At 39.4% G+C, this 17,074-nt stretch overlaps 2 protein-coding genes across 2 annotated transcripts; both read left to right on the top strand.

Moving 5' to 3' along the window:
* The first annotated feature begins 411 nt into the window (after nucleotides 1–411).
* LOC108061902 (fatty acyl-CoA reductase wat) lies at nucleotides 412–16,229 on the top strand. Its single transcript, XM_017148319.3, has 11 exons — nucleotides 412–436; nucleotides 911–1,284; nucleotides 1,391–1,519; nucleotides 10,451–10,570; nucleotides 11,140–11,238; nucleotides 11,666–11,822; nucleotides 13,101–13,290; nucleotides 13,851–13,994; nucleotides 14,446–14,565; nucleotides 15,688–15,951; nucleotides 16,118–16,229. The coding sequence occupies exons 1-11, from the start codon at nucleotides 412–414 to the stop codon at nucleotides 16,227–16,229; spliced, it is 1,734 nt and encodes a 577-aa protein (XP_017003808.2).
* On the top strand, nucleotides 3,467–8,787 carry LOC123003079 (uncharacterized). The gene is made up of 2 exons (XM_044394545.2): nucleotides 3,467–5,344; nucleotides 5,528–8,787. Exons 1-2 carry the CDS (start codon nucleotides 3,710–3,712, stop codon nucleotides 8,720–8,722), a joined length of 4,830 nt encoding a protein of 1,609 aa, XP_044250480.1. The 5' UTR covers nucleotides 3,467–3,709; the 3' UTR covers nucleotides 8,723–8,787.
* Nucleotides 16,230–17,074: the final 845 nt, after the last annotated feature.

The following is a 17,074-nucleotide window of genomic DNA, read 5'->3' as shown; positions in this document are numbered from 1 at the left end:
GTGAAAGAGCCGGCTGAACCGTCCTCTCCCTTTTTCGCCAGACATCCGGCGGCCAGGTCATCAGGTCAAATGCAACCACACAATGTCAGCCATGCCCCGCAGCCCCGCGTTTCGGTTTCAAAATAATATATATAAACTACCTATACTTATAGCGAAAAAGTGCAGGGGGTTGGCTGCACACACCGCTCACACAAATAGATATCGTATAATTGGGTTAGAAGGGATATATATCGTGTGTACTTCATATTAATATAATTGACTGGCGGTGGGAAAATCTTTTCGATACATGTCTGCCGTTTATTGATTAAAATCCTAGTTTTTAGTCGCATTGAAATTGAAAACTTGTCAATGTGCTTTTTACCCTTGAAGTGAACGGTTCGATTTTTGGATAAGCAATATCATTTTAAAACCATGCGCGAGGCAAATCCAAGTAAAAGTGAGTGCAGTAGAAAATCTGGTATATAATTACAAAATCTTTAAAATAATTTAATAAAATTACTGTAAGTTATTTTTATAGAAAACATAAGAATTTATAGCCGACTTAATTACAAATCAATAAATATATTAATTTAATTTTTATATTAATAGAATTCAATTTAAGTATCCCTCGCTAGAAATATTTAATTTGAAAATCATAGTTGATACAAATATTTTCAGCTTTAATTTATTTAATTTAAAGTGAAAATGAGTAATATAATTTCTTATATTTTCTGTCTTCATTTAAATATTTTCAAATTCAAATCAATGTTTCAAAGTTTATTTTTTATTCTTCCATCATTTTTTCAGCGAAGGTTCTTAAATAATTTATATATTTCTTATGCTTAGTAAAATAATTTAAATTACTTCCGATCAGTTATTTCTGTTTTTAATCAGTCCAGTTAATATATATTCCTTAAAATCCCCCCAAAAGCTGCTCGCAAGGCCTTTTCGTCCACCAGCTCCTCGCGTCGTAGTAGCAATGGCTGTGCTAGTGGGCATGAGATCGATCAGGAGGAGGAGGAGCAGGTCTTCCAGGAGGCGGCCTGCAGTACGAGAACCAACAGTGCCGATGGGAGTGGAACACTACCTTTTAGTACCTTTACCGCGGCGGCTGTCAGTAAGACACCGGTAACCGATTTCTATGGCAATGCCACCGTTCTCATTACCGGCGGTACGGGCTTCGTGGGCAAAGTGCTAACAGAGAAATTGCTTCGCTCGTTTGGATTGCGTAAAATTTACATGCTGATACGCAGCAAGGACAACATGAGCGTGCAGGAGCGCTTGCAGGGCTTTTTCAATGAATCGGTAAGTGTCAGGACAGGAAGGGCGGAGCCTGTCAGATCCCCCATCCCATCCCTTTGGCAAGGACAATGTCGGATAAAAAAGAATACCAACCCAACCTCCCGAACAGATATTCAATAGTATGCGCGAGGAGTCACCGCAATTGTTGGAGAAGGTGCATCCGATACGCGCTGATTACAGTGCCATCGACCTGGACATTGAAGCCGCCGACCGAGCAATGCTCTCGTCTGAGGTCCAGGTGAGTAAGTTTTGTTGACGTTCCCCTGCCCCTTCCCCTTTCCCTTCCCTCAATCACCTGTTTCAATCCACCGCTAGCAGCAGTACTCCTCGGTTGGCAATTCAATCAATGGACTTTTTGTGTGAGAAACTTTTCATGGGCCTTTGTTGTGTTTGCCTATCTGGATGGCTCCCCCGATTCCTGTCTGCTCGTATCTATTTACACTACAAAAAATTAGTTTTCCTAAAAAAAAGCTTTTAATAACTATTAACAAGTAAATAAATCTATATTTCATCGGAATTGGGTTCATTAGCTTATATTTATTTGATTTGATTAACTTCTTTGTCCTGAATTATGACTGACTCATGATTATTATTCTATATTTTAAAAAACATTTTTTATTTTATGGAGAGTTTTTCTTTTATTGTTGAAAATTAGTTTTATTCTATTAATCAAGTCTCGTTATTTTAAAATTGGTCTATAATATATTTTGAAGAACAAATATATTTAAATGGAGATAGTAAAAATATTTAAAAATCAAGGCTTTAAAAACGTAGTTTTTTTAGTGACTAGTTAAATATATGTGTTTTTTTAATAATTTAATTTACTTGTAAAAGTATTCCTTAACTTTTTTTTAAAGCACTGAAGGAATTGTTATAGTTTTTTGGAGGTAAACATTTTAAATTAATCCTTAAAAATTGTGTTCGGACGTTTGCTGTAGTTGAGAGAACATAAACCCACCACTCTGTTATAACCGAGTTTTATGTAAAGGGAGTCACAAGAGAGAGAACGATCGACGATTCTTTTATGGGCATCGAACAGAAGCAGTCATCCCAGCCGCTGGTCGCGTTTAATAATCTAATATAATAAATTAAAATTGATACCATTGTCAGCATTGAAGATTGTAAAGTGAAAAAACTGAATTCGAAGTAATTGTAGATAATAAATAGACCATCCATGAAGTGCACCTTTTAGAGTTATAATTTTCAAATTGGTGGAAAAACCCCAGAGCATCTTTGCTCATCTTTGACAATATAAATTGTCACAACATTTTGGTGGCCCATGAGGGGACCCATCCAATCACGCCTTCTGGAATAATTATCTACTAATCTGTTTTCGAATTAATTAATCAGTTTGGATCTAAACTTTGTGAAATCTGGCACATGGTTATAAATTTTCCATTCGCAACTACATATAACCAGCAAACGGCAGCACATGTATAAGTGCTGTTACACTATCGTCCCATACGCTTTACCCTCCAACTGCGCTGCCCTGCCGATCCATCGCTTTGCCGAAGTCAACGTGGGTTAATTTAGATGCTGGAGAGAAGCTGTTTCGCTGCCGAAATCTATCACGTCGCATCCCCCACACCTTTTCGTCAAACCTGGAGCGACTTCACTTGGACTTCCAGACTTTTCGTTCAATTTCGTTACGTCACAACTTGAAAGGGGTAAGTGTCGTTGTGGTGTGTTGGTGAGTTGACAAAGTATTGAGTACATTTTTCAGTGTATAAGAGTAATACAATCAAAGCTGAAACATGGCAGCAGATAAAGACCAGGAGCAGGGGCAGGCATCCAGCGATGCCAGCCTATCAAACCTACATATACTTCAAGCTGATATTTTTGAACGTGTTAAACAACTTTATCAAAATTTTAAAAAGGGAGTCACAAGAGAGAGAACGATCGACGATTCTTTTATGGGCATCGAACAGAAGCAGTCATCCCAGCCGCTGGTCGCGTTTAATAATCTAATATAATAAATTAAAATTGATACCATTGTCAGCATTGAAGATTGTAAAGTGAAAAAACTGAATTCGAAGTAATTGTAGATAATAAATAGACCATCCATGAAGTGCACCTTTTAGAGTTATAATTTTCAAATTGGTGGAAAAACCCCAGAGCATCTTTGCTCATCTTTGACAATATAAATTGTCACAACATTTTGGTGGCCCATGAGTTTCAGTCAAGAAAAACTAAAATCTATTTTCAAACTCGTATAAATAAACTTGAAAATTTCTCAAAGGAATTCGACACCAATCATCAAACTCTTTTATTGAACGGTTGCTCACCTGAACATGAATATTTTACCTCTCAACTAGCAGCAAGGTTTGAAGAGTCTTACTTAACATATTATTGCGAGATTGGAGACGCCTTCGAGACCCGGTTTCCAACAGTTCCCAGCGACGCTACTCCTAGCCATTCTAATTCAACGATGCACAACACCACCATGCTACAAGCGCCTGGCTCTACAGTTCAACTACCAAAATTACCAGTACCTAGTTATTCTGGCAAGCTGACTGAATGGCCAGCCTTTCATGATGTCTTTCAACAACTTATTCACGATAATGGTGCACTTTCCAGCATACAAAAATTCCACTTTCTGAAGCAAGCACTCCCAGCGGACCGAGATCAAGACGTGCATCAAATGGACTTGACTGAAGCGAATTATCTCGTCGCCTGGAGTCTCATTGTTACGCGTTATAATAATCCCCGATTGTTATTCATGCATCATATGAATACCCTATATGAGTTGCCATCAATTTCCAAAGAAAGTTCAGCCGAACTAAAACATATGTTAAACGTTGCCAACGTTTGCATCAATGAGTTCAAACGCCTCAACATTGCAATTGCCAATTGCGATCATTGGATTGTGCATCATCTCACCACTAAGCTGCCATCGCAAACTATCCAAGCCTGGGAACACAGTCTTGGGAGTACAAAGGAAATCCCAACCTTTTTCACTTTGGAATCATTTCTCAACAACCGACTTTTTAGCATCGATATAATTGAAGGTCGCAAGGTTCCACCTCCACCACGGCAACCACAAGGAGTCAACGGCTTCCAACGAAACGTCATCAAACATTCAGGCAACGCACAAACCAGGATCAGTAGCTGCCATACTTCAGGGGTTACTACCAACTCTGTTCGCTGCGCTCATTGCAATGACCAACACATCTTACGTCGTTGTCCAGACTTTTTAGCAAAGGATTCTTTCGCTCGCAAACTTATTGTTGACCGCAGTAAGGTATGTCTCAATTGCCTCAGCCCCACCCATTCTCTGTCAAAATGTAACAGCAGCAAAAACTGTTTACAATGTGGACAACGCCATCACACTCTCTTACATTTCCCAACCCAGGTAAAGGCTAGTGATGTCGCGCAGTCTGCAGGAAACATAACTAGTCTCAACTCACAGGGTCTGACAGCATCTAGCAACACCACACAGCTCATCAGCGCGTCAGCCTCACATTCAACACCTCATACGATGATTCTCGCAACTGCTCTGGTTCGTCTTCATAGTAATGCCACAGGTCAGTCAGCGGTGGTCCGAGCCCTTATCGATCATGGATCAGAAGGTACCCTTGTTACGGAAACTGTAGTCCAAGCGCTAGGGCTTCCCCGATTTCCAGTCTCAGCAGAAATATCAGGGGTAGGAGGGAATTCCACCAACAGGTGCAAATATCGCACCGAATGTACTTTAAGCTCAACTACTAATTCAGGATTCAAGATGTGGGTGGAAAATGCCTTCGTTTTGCGTACCCTGACTTCTCCTTTACCAAGGACGAATCTAACTCTACCAACGTGTCCACATTTAACTGGGTTGGAGCTCGCCGACCCAAATTTTATGCACACTAATAGCATAGATGTGCTCCTCGGCGTGGACACCATTCCACAATTTATGATGAGTGGAATCAGGAGAGGATCTTACGATCAACCAATTGCCCAATGCACGCAACTTGGTTGGATCATTTTTGGCAGAATTACGCCAAAACAGACACACACGATATCCATACAATGTCATCATTCTAATCTGGAAACTCTAGTTCAAAAATTCTTCGAATTGGAAGCAGTAAGTACAACCCGTCTCTACACTGCGGAAGAACAATGGTGCGAAGACCACTTTAAACGCACTCATATACGCCAACCAAATGGAAAGTACATGGTGCGCCTACCATTTAAAACCTTATTTGATCCTAACCAAACCATAGGAAAATCAAAACAAACTGCCCTAAATCGGTTTCATTTTTTACAGCGAAAATTCCAAAAGAAACCAGATCTGTATGAACAATACTCAAAGGTCATGGAGGAATACTTCGAGCTGCACCAAATAACTGAAGCCATCACCTCAGAAGAACAGCATCGCCTGGCGGACAAAGGAGGCTCAATCAGTTATACTGCATGCACATTACCCCATCATGCAGTTCTGAAGGCGGACAGCAGCACCACAAAACTTCGAGTTGTGTACGACGCCTCATGCAAGACATCAAATGGAAAATCGCTCAACGACATTCTCTGTATAGGCCCAGCCTTACAAAACGACCTTGGTGGGGTCATTCTCAATTGGCGATTTTTACAATATGTCTTTGCGGCCGATATTCAGAAAATGTATCGTTGCATCGATGTACACCCGGAGGATACACACTTCCAACGGATTATTTGGCAAAGGGAAAACAATGCTATAAAGGATTATTGTTTAACAACTGTGACGTTTGGAACAGCATCAGCCCCGTACACAGCCATTCGCATCATGCATCAGATCGCTCAGGATGAACGAGATCAATTTCCATTAGCAGAACATGTTTTACGAAAAGAAATATATGTGGATGATTTGCAAAGTGGACATGAGACAATTAAGGGAGCCCTTCAAGTTCGAGATGATGTCATCGGGGCACTTCAATCAGCTGGTATGGAGCTTCGAAAATGGGCAGCAAATCATCCCAGTCTTTTGAACTCTATTCCTCCTGAGCACATGTCCAATTCCAAAATTTTGGAAATCGAAAACCAAGAGTCCATTAAAACTTTGGGGCTATATTGGCACCCCAAGGAAGACTTTTATGGTTTCAAATTAAAATTTACAATTGATGAAATTTTCACTAAACGATCAATTCTTGCTACAGTTGCACGTCTGTACGATCCTTTAGGTTTCGTTGCTCCAGTCATAATCATCGCCAAGGTTATTCTCAAAGAAGTCTGGAGCATACGTATTCAACAGGCTGATGGCACTCCAGCAGGATTAGCTTGGGACGCAACGGTACCGCCAGTAATTCAGCACAAGTGGAAAGAATACTGCACCAATTTACTTAAAATTGAATCACTGAGAATACCCCGATGGTTACAGTATTTACCCAGCACCATCGCATCCTTGCAGCTGCATATCTTTTGTGATGGCTCTTCTATGGCATACGCAGCGTGTGCCTATGTGCGGGTCCAACATACAAATAACTCGGTATACACGCATCTCATAGCTGCAAAGAGTCGAGTCACACCCACAAAGCCGTTGACAATTCCTAGAGTGGAACTATGTGGAGCTGTACTCGCCGCACAACTGGGTGACTGGCTCTGCAAGCAAATAGATCAACCAACGCATCCCATTTCGACCTATTTCTGGAGCGACGCAACGATCGTTCTTTATTGGATTGCGGGGGATCCCTTACATTGGAAAACATTCGTAGCGAATCGTGTAGGACGAATTTTGGAGTCCAGTTCTGCATCTCAATGGAGACATGTGCCCACCGGAGATAACCCTGCAGACTGCGCGACGCGTGGTCTCTATCCAGATCAATTAGCTGCCTATGATTTATGGTGGCAGGGGCCTTCTTGGCTACGACTACCAGAATCTCAATGGCCTAGCAAAATCTTTGACATTCCTGATAGCACCAATCTCTCGTGTGAGCAAAAATCGCTTTCTCTACAAACCCACAGCTGCGTTGAGAGAAATCCAAACTCTTTACTCACGTCGTTTTCATCTTACAACAAACTTCTGTTTATAATGGCTTACGTACGACGCTTTATTCACAATTCACAAACGCGCGTGGACTCTCGACAGAGAGGTCCAGTTACCGCCCAGGAGTTTCAGCAGGCACTAGGGCACATTGTCCGACTAGTGCAACATGAAACGTTTAAGGTGGAGATTCAAAAAATAAAGACAAAAACACATTTATCTAGATCGAACAAATTAAGTCAACTTTCCCCATTTCTAGATAACGAAGGAGTGCTGCGTGTCCGAGGGAGATTGAAAAATGCATTGCACCTATCGCCGCATCAACGCACACCGATCATTTTGCCAAAGGATCATCATTTTACCGAACTTGTCATTCGTAATGCTCATCTCAACACATTACATGGCGGGATATCACTTACACTGGCAGTGACAAGGCAAACGTTTTGGATTCTTAATGGGAAACAGGCAGTTAAAAAGATTCTGCACAAATGTGTTGACTGCTTCAAGCACAGACCGAAGGCAGTCACGCAGCTCATGGGAGACCTTCCCTTACATCGAGTGAACCCACCAAAGCGAGCCTTTGAAGCCACAGGCGTGGACTATACCGGTGCGCTAGAAATCAAAGCGTCAAAGTTTCGTGGACACCACAAATACAAGGCATATATTGCAGTTTTTATATGCTTGGCGACAAAGGCAGTCCACTTGGAAGCTGTTACCGGATTGTCTTCTCAGGATTTTTTGTGGGCTCTACAACGTTTTATTGGCAGACGTGGATACTGCCAACACATCTACAGCGATTGCGGTACCAATTTCATTGGAGCAGATAAATCCCTAAACCTTTGGCATGAAGAGTTTCGACAAAGCGTTATCGCAACGGTTATTCCAAAATTAACCGCTCAGCAGATTCAATGGCATTTCAATCCGCCACACAGCCCAAACTTCGGTGGATTATGGGAGGCGAATGTTAAAGCGGTTAAGACACACTTACATCGCACGTGTAAAGGGGCGCTCATGACCTACGAACAACTCTCAACTATTTTGGTTCAAATCGAAGCCTGTTTGAACTCTCGCCCACTTTGCCCGTTGAGCTCGGATATGGAGGATTTAGCAGTACTGACACCGGCCCATTTCTTAATTGGCGATTCCATGATGGCGCTACCTAATCCATCAGCTTCGGATAAATCGTTAAACGCACAATTCTTGGAAGGACAAAGACTGCTTCGAACCTTTTGGCATCGTTGGAGCTCGGATTGGCTTTCACACTTACAATCTCGTCCAAAATGGCAGCGGGTTGAGGAAAACTTGCGTTTACACGACATAGTTATTATTAAAGATGATCGGCTTCCGCCAAATGAATGGAAGCTCGGTCGCATAGTCGAATTACATCCAGGATCTGATAATCTCATTCGAGTCGCATCTATTAAGACGGCATCCGGAATTTATAAACGCTCTTTGTCGAAAATCTGTCCATTGCCATTAGCTACTTATTCAGAGGCTACGGAATAAACATTAATTACGTACATACTTTGTCCACCTCTACATATCGTAATGACACTTATTTCTTTACAGCAAAGTGCTGTAGTTGAGAGAACATAAACCCACCACTCTGTTATAACCGAGTTTTATGTAAAGGGAGTCACAAGAGAGAGAACGATCGACGATTCTTTTATGGGCATCGAACAGAAGCAGTCATCCCAGCCGCTGGTCGCGTTTAATAATCTAATATAATAAATTAAAATTGATACCATTGTCAGCATTGAAGATTGTAAAGTGAAAAAACTGAATTCGAAGTAATTGTAGATAATAAATAGACCATCCATGAAGTGCACCTTTTAGAGTTATAATTTTCAAATTGGTGGAAAAACCCCAGAGCATCTTTGCTCATCTTTGACAATATAAATTGTCACAACAAATTGCTTACCTAAGGATATATGTTTTGGTGGGTCTAATATATATTTCAATGGAAATTTTAAATATTTTTTCCCAGTGCCTTTCTGGTTATCGTAAGCTTCCCCTCGGCTTCCCTAGTTCGTGCATTACGTATACGTAAAACGTTGCATGCCAAAGGCAGGCGCAATGTTTACGACAACACCAGCCATGCAGTCAGTTTATTTCTTTCGTTTCTCGCCCTTTTCCTCTTATTTTTGTTTTTTTTTTTTTGTTTTGCTGATCACAAGAGGCACACGATATGTATGCATGTGCATCTATATAAATATATATGTATGTATTCTACTTTTCAACAAAAATTGAAAAACCCGCCGCCACGTAAAACTGTGAAAATGTGTAGGGGCTGGCGTATCCTGGCGGTATTGCTGCTGTTGCTCCTCCTGCTGCTGTTGGTTATAAAACACAATATATAAATAAATGAAAATTCCTGTGCATGCTTCAAGTGCTCGGCATGCGCGAGCCATTGTCCTGCCATCCGGTCGCATCCTCATCCGCATCCGCATCCGTTGGTCGTTTTTATTTTTCCTCAGCATCCCGTGCTGTTTGCAAAAACATTTTGCATACAAGTCACTCAGGCCCGGGATGGTCTGCTTAGAGTCCGGTTGCACTGTTTTAAGCTGAAATTGCTTTGTTGTCGATGTTCAATGCACGCGTGGCACTGCAGGATTCCCGTTCCCATTCCCGCCACTCGCCACCGCGTCCTGTTTTCAGGACCGCCGCTTTTCCCATCTGCCACAGCTTCTTTTTCTGCATTTTGTGTGCTGACTTTGAGGTTATCGCTGAACGCAGGCCAAACATTCCCCAGCAGATCGCAGTTTTAGCAGTTAGCCAGTGATGACCTATGCAATTTTTTTTACAGAAAATATTAACCATCCTATCGTAAAATATTTTATAAAACTTATTTTATTACCAAATTTATTTTTCCTTTTAAATATGTTTGTTTTGCTATTCTATATGTAACTTAAAATGTACATACACATTTTAGATGACATTATTGGTACTGATAATATTTATATTATTTTTTCTATAGGACCATTTTATTAGAAACAAATCATAGGCCTTAGAAAGAAATAAAGATTTCTTTAACACCAAATTAATTTTAAGAACCGTACCTCTTTAAAAGTAACTATTGACTTGCCAACACTGATGGATTCTGCTTTGTATGCACATCTCTCGTGCATTTTGCTTGAGCATTTCTCTGTTACTGGGCCCTCTTCGCCTTTTTGTTCTCTTCATTTTTAATATGCATTACAATTCGAGGGTCTGGTTTATCTTCTTCGCCTGTAGATTGTCTTCAACGTTGTGGCTTCGGTGAAATTCAATGAGAAACTGAGCGACGCTATTGACATTAATGTTCTCGGCACTAAAAAGATACTCGACTTGGCCATGGAAATGAAGCAGATGAAGGTAAGGGATGGAAAATTAAATATACTGCTAAATAAGAATAAACACATTACAAGTTGATTTTGCATTTAAAATTACTTTTTCTTAAAAATCCAAAAAAAGCATACCTCGTAATTTAAGTTCGTTTGTACTTATTTCGGAACCAATCCTTACTTACCTACATTGCCATTCAATATCGATTTCTCGCAAATTTAAAGCCGATTAAAGACACCCACGAACATTATATGCCACCCACCTATCATGGCCACATATCCATTAGTGAAAATAAACAACGGTAAAATAAATGTTAAATATTCGCATATCGGCGCTTTCAAGTAACCAAAATACATAATTCCCATGTCTGAATGCATGCAGGAATATTTGAGTATGAATTGTAATATTTACGTACTGATTTCTCTCTTTTCTCCCCACATTTCCCCCGTTTTCCCAATTTATTTGGATGTTGCATATTTTACGGCGTCGGCGGGCAAACAATTTCCAACACAATTCAATCAACATTCGACATGCGTGTTCCCCTCCCGATTTCGGTTTTCGGGGGTTCCCCATTTTCCACCTTCCCCGCGGGAAAACAGTCCTTCGTGCACATTTCGACACTCTACTGCAACTGCAATCGCAAATTCATCAAGGAACAAGTGTACGAGAACGAAATTGGCTACGAAAAAATCATGCAGGTTGGTAATGCTCATATAAAAATAAAATATCATAAAGGAAAACCTTTTGGAAATACGGAAAAACGCTTTTCGACTAAACTCTATTCTGTAAAGAAATTAAAAAAAAAAATTAAATTGTGATTTAACCTTTAAATACATATATTTTAAATTAAATATGACTTTTTTTAAATATTATATATAATATATTCAAAAGTCTTCTATGATTTCTAATAAAAGTCAAATTTTTTAAACACCCATTTAACCCTAGGGTTAACCTAACATAAAGTTTTTCTAGATTATTATCACATTGCCAACCAAATACATATAGGTACCCCCTTAACAAACTTTTACCGTGTAAAAAAATCCCGAACACCATTTTTGATTTGCGATATGATAGTTAACTTAAATTGGAAAATGTTTTCACTGGAAAACGTATGTGTTTCCGCAGATCTATCGCACATTCGACGACGAAACGCTGGAGAAGATGCGGCACTGTCTGATTGGCCAGATGCCCAACACCTACACGATGACCAAGAAGTGCGCCGAGAATCTGGTGAATCACCGTGCATTCCACATGCCGGCGGGCATCTTTCGACCGCCCATAGGTGAGTGTGGGAGGTGTGCGGAATATTTATTGCGGTTGCAGACTTGACTTAACAAACTAATTGTCAGATAATTAGCACAAATGCCCAGGGGCAGGCATTGTGTAAGCGAAAACACACACAAGAAATATTTTCCGCTCCTTGCCATGAAAAGAGGAGGATCCCCTAGAGGATCCCTGGCAAAAAAGGAATATTTAAAATTTTCAGAAAAATGGCCAACAGAGTTGTCTTCATTCGGTAGCAGGAGATATGTTTTTTGAAGGGAGGGGCTCTTAGGGTTTACCAGATAAATGCATGTGGAAAAAGTTTTTATATTTTGGGTTCTTCTTTTTCCTTTTTTGTGATTTAGTTTGCTTCTTTGTTTGTGGCACTGCTGCTGCAACAAAACGCAACGTAACGTAACGAACGAAACGTAACAAAAAGTCTGACGATGGCTGACTTGGTTTTACCCATCGTCTCAGTGCTCAGGGGAGTTGGGGGGTGGGTTGGGCTGCCGAAGCTCTCGAGGAACAAAGCGCAAACAAATTTTCATTTATTTTAACACAAAAATGCCAAAGCATCGTCCTCATGCAGCTGCATCCTAAGCTGCCTGGCCAAACGAGAATGGCAATGGAAAACGGACAATTTTCGTTTGATCGGGCATATAAAGAAATACCCTAACTTTAAAAGAAACTTATTGGAACTTTATTCACTTTATTGAAAAACTGGAATATTTTTTTTTAATATTAAGAAAAAAATAATACTAAAATAAAAATATTATATTATTTTTTACTTTTTACTTGCTCTTAAAAGATGTTTTACAAAAGTTTTAGTACACTTTAGTTACTTAATTTTTGGTTCCAAATTAAAGTGAACATATTTTTGGCACAAATATTTATACTAATTAATAAAGATATTTATCAAAGAAAAAATTATATTATATTATATTCTTCTTCTTTAATGTATATTTATATTTGATGTCCTAGCATATTAAGTCCCTTGTCTTAGAGTATATTGGAAAAAAATCAAGTCCAAAACTTGCAATTGGGAGTCAGGCATATCAGTTAGCGAATGGCAAATGGAAGGGGGAAGTTGGCAATGAGCAGTGGAGATGGGATATGGGATATGGAATTCAGGGAACTCAACTGGCGGACTCGCTACCATTATCGCTTTGACGTTGGCTAAAATCAACAAGGAAACAGGGAAACTCCCGCAGTCGCCGCAGTAAAAGTGCTCCTCCTTCGCCGGCGATTCTCTCTGGCCGAGCGAACAAAGCAGCCATTAATTCTTATTTATTCGCAGTAATGTCAACGTACAAGGATCCATTTCCCGGCTGGACTGATAATTTGTACGGGCCATCAGGTTTATGCACTTGGACCGCCCGGGGACTCGTCCGTTGCATTTACGGCACGGCCAGCTGCAAGGCGAATATGGTGCCCGCCGATTATGTGGTGAATGCCATGATAGCAACCGCCTGGGATATAGCTCGAAGGTTAGTCCACAGACACAAGCGCACAAACATCCTACCGAAGCGGTGTCACAGGATGTGTAAAAGTTGTAAAGAGTTCCACCGCAAGCTGATAGCATTCGGTTGTTTGCAAACGGCAGGAAGAAGGTGAAAATTTGTAAATACCTAGAGCGAACGAGCGAGAAATTAAGACGGCCAAAGGTCGCTGGCGATACTGTCGAGGGACTAAAGGAAAAATGTGAAAAAGTTCACAGCTTTTCAAGATACATCTTGGGGGTTTTTTACATCTTATTTTTAAGTCCTTTTAATTTTTGAAATATTTAAAAAAATGTATAAATCAATAGCTACATAGACGATGTAATTATGAATAACATTTTTATATTACTTTATAACATTTTTAAAGTTATCCTTTAATTTCTTTGTGTTTTCTTTGTCTTATTATATTGTGTTTTATTAATATTATAATTATATTTTATTTAAAATGTTAAATAGTTTTATTTGTCCAATATGAGGGCTTTTTAAATTTTACTTTCCAAACACAACTTTTTTACTTACAACCTTAATGAGTGCCCCAAATTTTTCAGATTTAAGCTGCGTGCAAATGAAGAGAATGGTAAATCGGAGCTACCCGTATACAACTACGTGTCGGACGTGAACAATATAACCTGGGGCCAATATATGCATCTGTCGCGCAAAGGATTTCACGAACCTTTCGACAAGGCGCTTTGGTGAGTTCAACACACATTGCATTTTGCAATCATATCTATGTGGCATAAAAATAAATATTCTTTATTGAATTTTTAAACCCCTACCCCCTCGCAAAAAAATATCAACACGAACCGCTGCCGTATTGTATGCATGTCTAATCCAATGCTTAAATATTGCCGAATTTTTGCGAATGGAAAATTTATCTATGCTCTGCTAATACCTTGAAACAACGAAACCTGAACGAAATTCGGAATAAAAAACAAAAAAAAACCGAAAAACTCGGTTTAAACAACGGGTAAAACCAACGTACACAAACTGAAAATACAAAACGAACTGGGGATTGCCGACTAAACCGAATCGAACCCAAATGCCACACGAAATCGCTGGAATCGCAATATCCACGACCTCTTTGCAAACACACACATGGCTGTCCATGTATATATCCTTCGATCGACCGCATTATTGTCACAGGTGCTTCTCGTACGTTATAATACCATCGAAGCCTCTGCATTGTGCAATTGCATTTTTCTTGCACAATATCCCAGCTTATATTTTAGATTTAATTGCCATGGTCACCGGACAAAAGCGCATGTAAGTACACTCACACATCGATTCAGCTGTTCTCACACGAACACTTACCCAACCCCTTTTGCCACGTCCCCTGCCTCCCCCGAACCTATTGAGAATCTGTGTTGGCCAAGGTGGCAAAGTGTGTTGGTGTGTGTGGCTTTCTGTGGGGTCGGCTACATTGAATGGATTTTAAATGGTACATGGAAAGGCAATTGAATGACCAGTTCAGGGTATCCATTGGGGACTTATTTTTTGACATCGATTTGGTGAAGGATAAGGGGGCAATCAAGGGAGATTAATATGGCAAAAAATATTGCAGAGATATTTTCATAGCATTCTACAAAAAGGGAAAAAACCTTGTGAAGTGTATCTTAATCAACCAATTTGAGAAACTTTCAGTCTCTGAAAAGGAATAGGTACATGAAAAAAAACTACAAGTTATAAATTTAAAATAAATTAACAATGGCATTTCGAGTACTTCAAAAAATAACTAATATAAAATAAGAGTAAGGACAGTTCGTTATCCCCATTCAGTCGACCCTCTTGGCAAGCTTCTTAGTACCTAGCGTATACGTAATATTTAACAAATTGCAATTAGAGCGCATTAGCCCCAGCATTTTGCCATTTATTTATGTACATAGGTGGACCCAAACCAGACCACATAGCTCTACACCAGCTCTTCCCAATTAGCAAACATATTGACAACAAGCTCTGCATCCTCTGTGCCCCTTTGTACATCCTTTCCCATTTCTGGGATTTTAGCATTGAGAGAAACTATCAAAAGGATTCAATATCAATTAAATGATGGCTCAAAAATAAGAGTTTTAAACTAATCATTTAATAATAATACTCTTAATATTCCGACTACAAACTATAACTATAAACTTTAAATGGTATTTAAACTTTAAATCTATTCTTTTAATTTTTACAAGTACATTTCATTGATTTTATTGTTCATCAATTAATATTTGAGAAATGTGTTTTGTAGAATTTGACTCAAGATTGAAGACAATAATAACTTAAAATAAGTTGTATTTTATTTTCTACGAATTTATTTAACTTAAAATATTCTCTGACTGAATGTTTTTAATGTGCTGAAATTGCTATTACCCCAGAAACCTCATAGTTTTTCTCCCTGTGCAGCTACGTGAAGGCGTACCGGAAGATCTCTCGCATAATCGACATGATGGCTTGGTTCGGATTGAAGGAGTGGAAGTTCGCCCATCGCAACATTGACGAATTGAACGAGCTGCTGCCGGCCGAGGAGCGTTCTGTGCTGCAGTTCAACATTGCGACGATTAATTGGAGCGAATATTTCCGCTCATACCTCAGCGGCATCAGGCGCTACTTCTTCAAGGATAGCGCTAACGATAATAAATTACAGCAGCGCAAAACTATTTATCGCAGGTGGGTCTGACTCTCCAGGTGGGCCGAAGGCGAAGGAGAAGAAGAACGAGGGGTCCTTGGTCCTGCGCTAAGTAGTTTTTAATTACACTTTGTTTACTCCCTTTTTGCATGCTGCTCCTCCATCTCCTGCTGCCCCTGCGATGCATCTGCAACTGGACTCTCGCAGGATGCTCCTTTTGCACACGCTGCTGAAGACGACATTTGGTCTTTCATTAATTATGTGCATGCTCAAAGTTTATCTCAGGATTTTCAAAATTATGCCAAAGATTGCGCTCTGAACGGGTGGAGGAGCTATCATTATGAATTATAACCAAGCGCCTGTATTCTTAATAAATTTTGTGCGATTCTTAAAGCACATCTGACTGTTGGTTGTCTGGCATTACTCATACGCCGTGTGGCGTGAAACTTTTGACAACTTTTTTCCTTCGCTTCTTCTTTTAGCGCTGACAGACGTCTTAGTTGGCCCCTCATGGTGCCAGGTGAGTAAAGTTACCACTCCCGAACACTTTTTTCCAGCGCTAGTAGGTACGAGTATTACTTACGTATATATTTCTATATATATTTTGTTGTCACACTGAGGTCTGTGAAATATGATGCAATTTCTGGCGCGATAAAGTTGCAAGGACGCCACGATCTCGAAGCGCATCAAAATGTGAACTGTATGTGTTGACTTTGAGTGCGGGAAAGTTAGGGTCCTTGTGGGTAAAGTTGCCAGATACTCTGAAACGAAAAGATTTACGGAGTAAGAGCTCCTTAACTGGGAAAGAGTGAAAAGAATTTTCATAAATTTTTTTTGTATTATAAATGTTTTATAATATAAATAACCGATTAAAGCACTACATTTACTTTAAAATTTTAAAATATTATTTTATTTTGTGGCAAATGGAATTTCTTTAGTTTAATTTATTTTAATTATTTCTTTTTAAAGAATATTCAAGATAGGTGGGATATTTTGTTGGCTGTTAATATTTATTTACTACATTTATATTTATAATTATTAATAAAAATTTATTTTAAGAATAAGAGTACTTAAACTAATTTCAGTACTTAAAATATAAAAAATGAAATATTCCAAAAAACGCCATATTATTTCCTATAAGTAAATGTAAGATCCCTGTTAAAT

Source organism: Drosophila takahashii, chromosome 3L (assembly GCF_030179915.1).
Source record: "Drosophila takahashii strain IR98-3 E-12201 chromosome 3L, DtakHiC1v2, whole genome shotgun sequence".
NCBI lineage: Eukaryota > Metazoa > Arthropoda > Insecta > Diptera > Drosophilidae > Drosophila > Drosophila takahashii.
Note: the sequence above shows the minus strand (reverse complement) of the source record. Positions and strands in the feature narration are given on the sequence as shown.

Bases quoted from the DNA above. Each gene is read 5' to 3' on its own strand.
- LOC108061902 (XM_017148319.3), top strand. From the start codon at position 412: ATGCGCGAGGCAAATCCAAGTAAAA. The intron at 1,520-10,450 runs GTGAGTAAGTTT...CTTCGCCTGTAG, and splicing joins TGCTCTCGTCTGAGGTCCAG to ATTGTCTTCAACGTTGTGGC. The intron at 13,995-14,445 runs GTGAGTTCAACA...TTATTGTCACAG, and splicing joins CCTTTCGACAAGGCGCTTTG to GTGCTTCTCGTACGTTATAA.
- LOC123003079 (XM_044394545.2), top strand. From the start codon at position 3,710: ATGCACAACACCACCATGCTACAAGCGCCTGGCTCTACAGTTCAACTA. The intron at 5,345-5,527 runs GTAAGTACAACC...CATTTTTTACAG, and splicing joins AATTCTTCGAATTGGAAGCA to CGAAAATTCCAAAAGAAACC.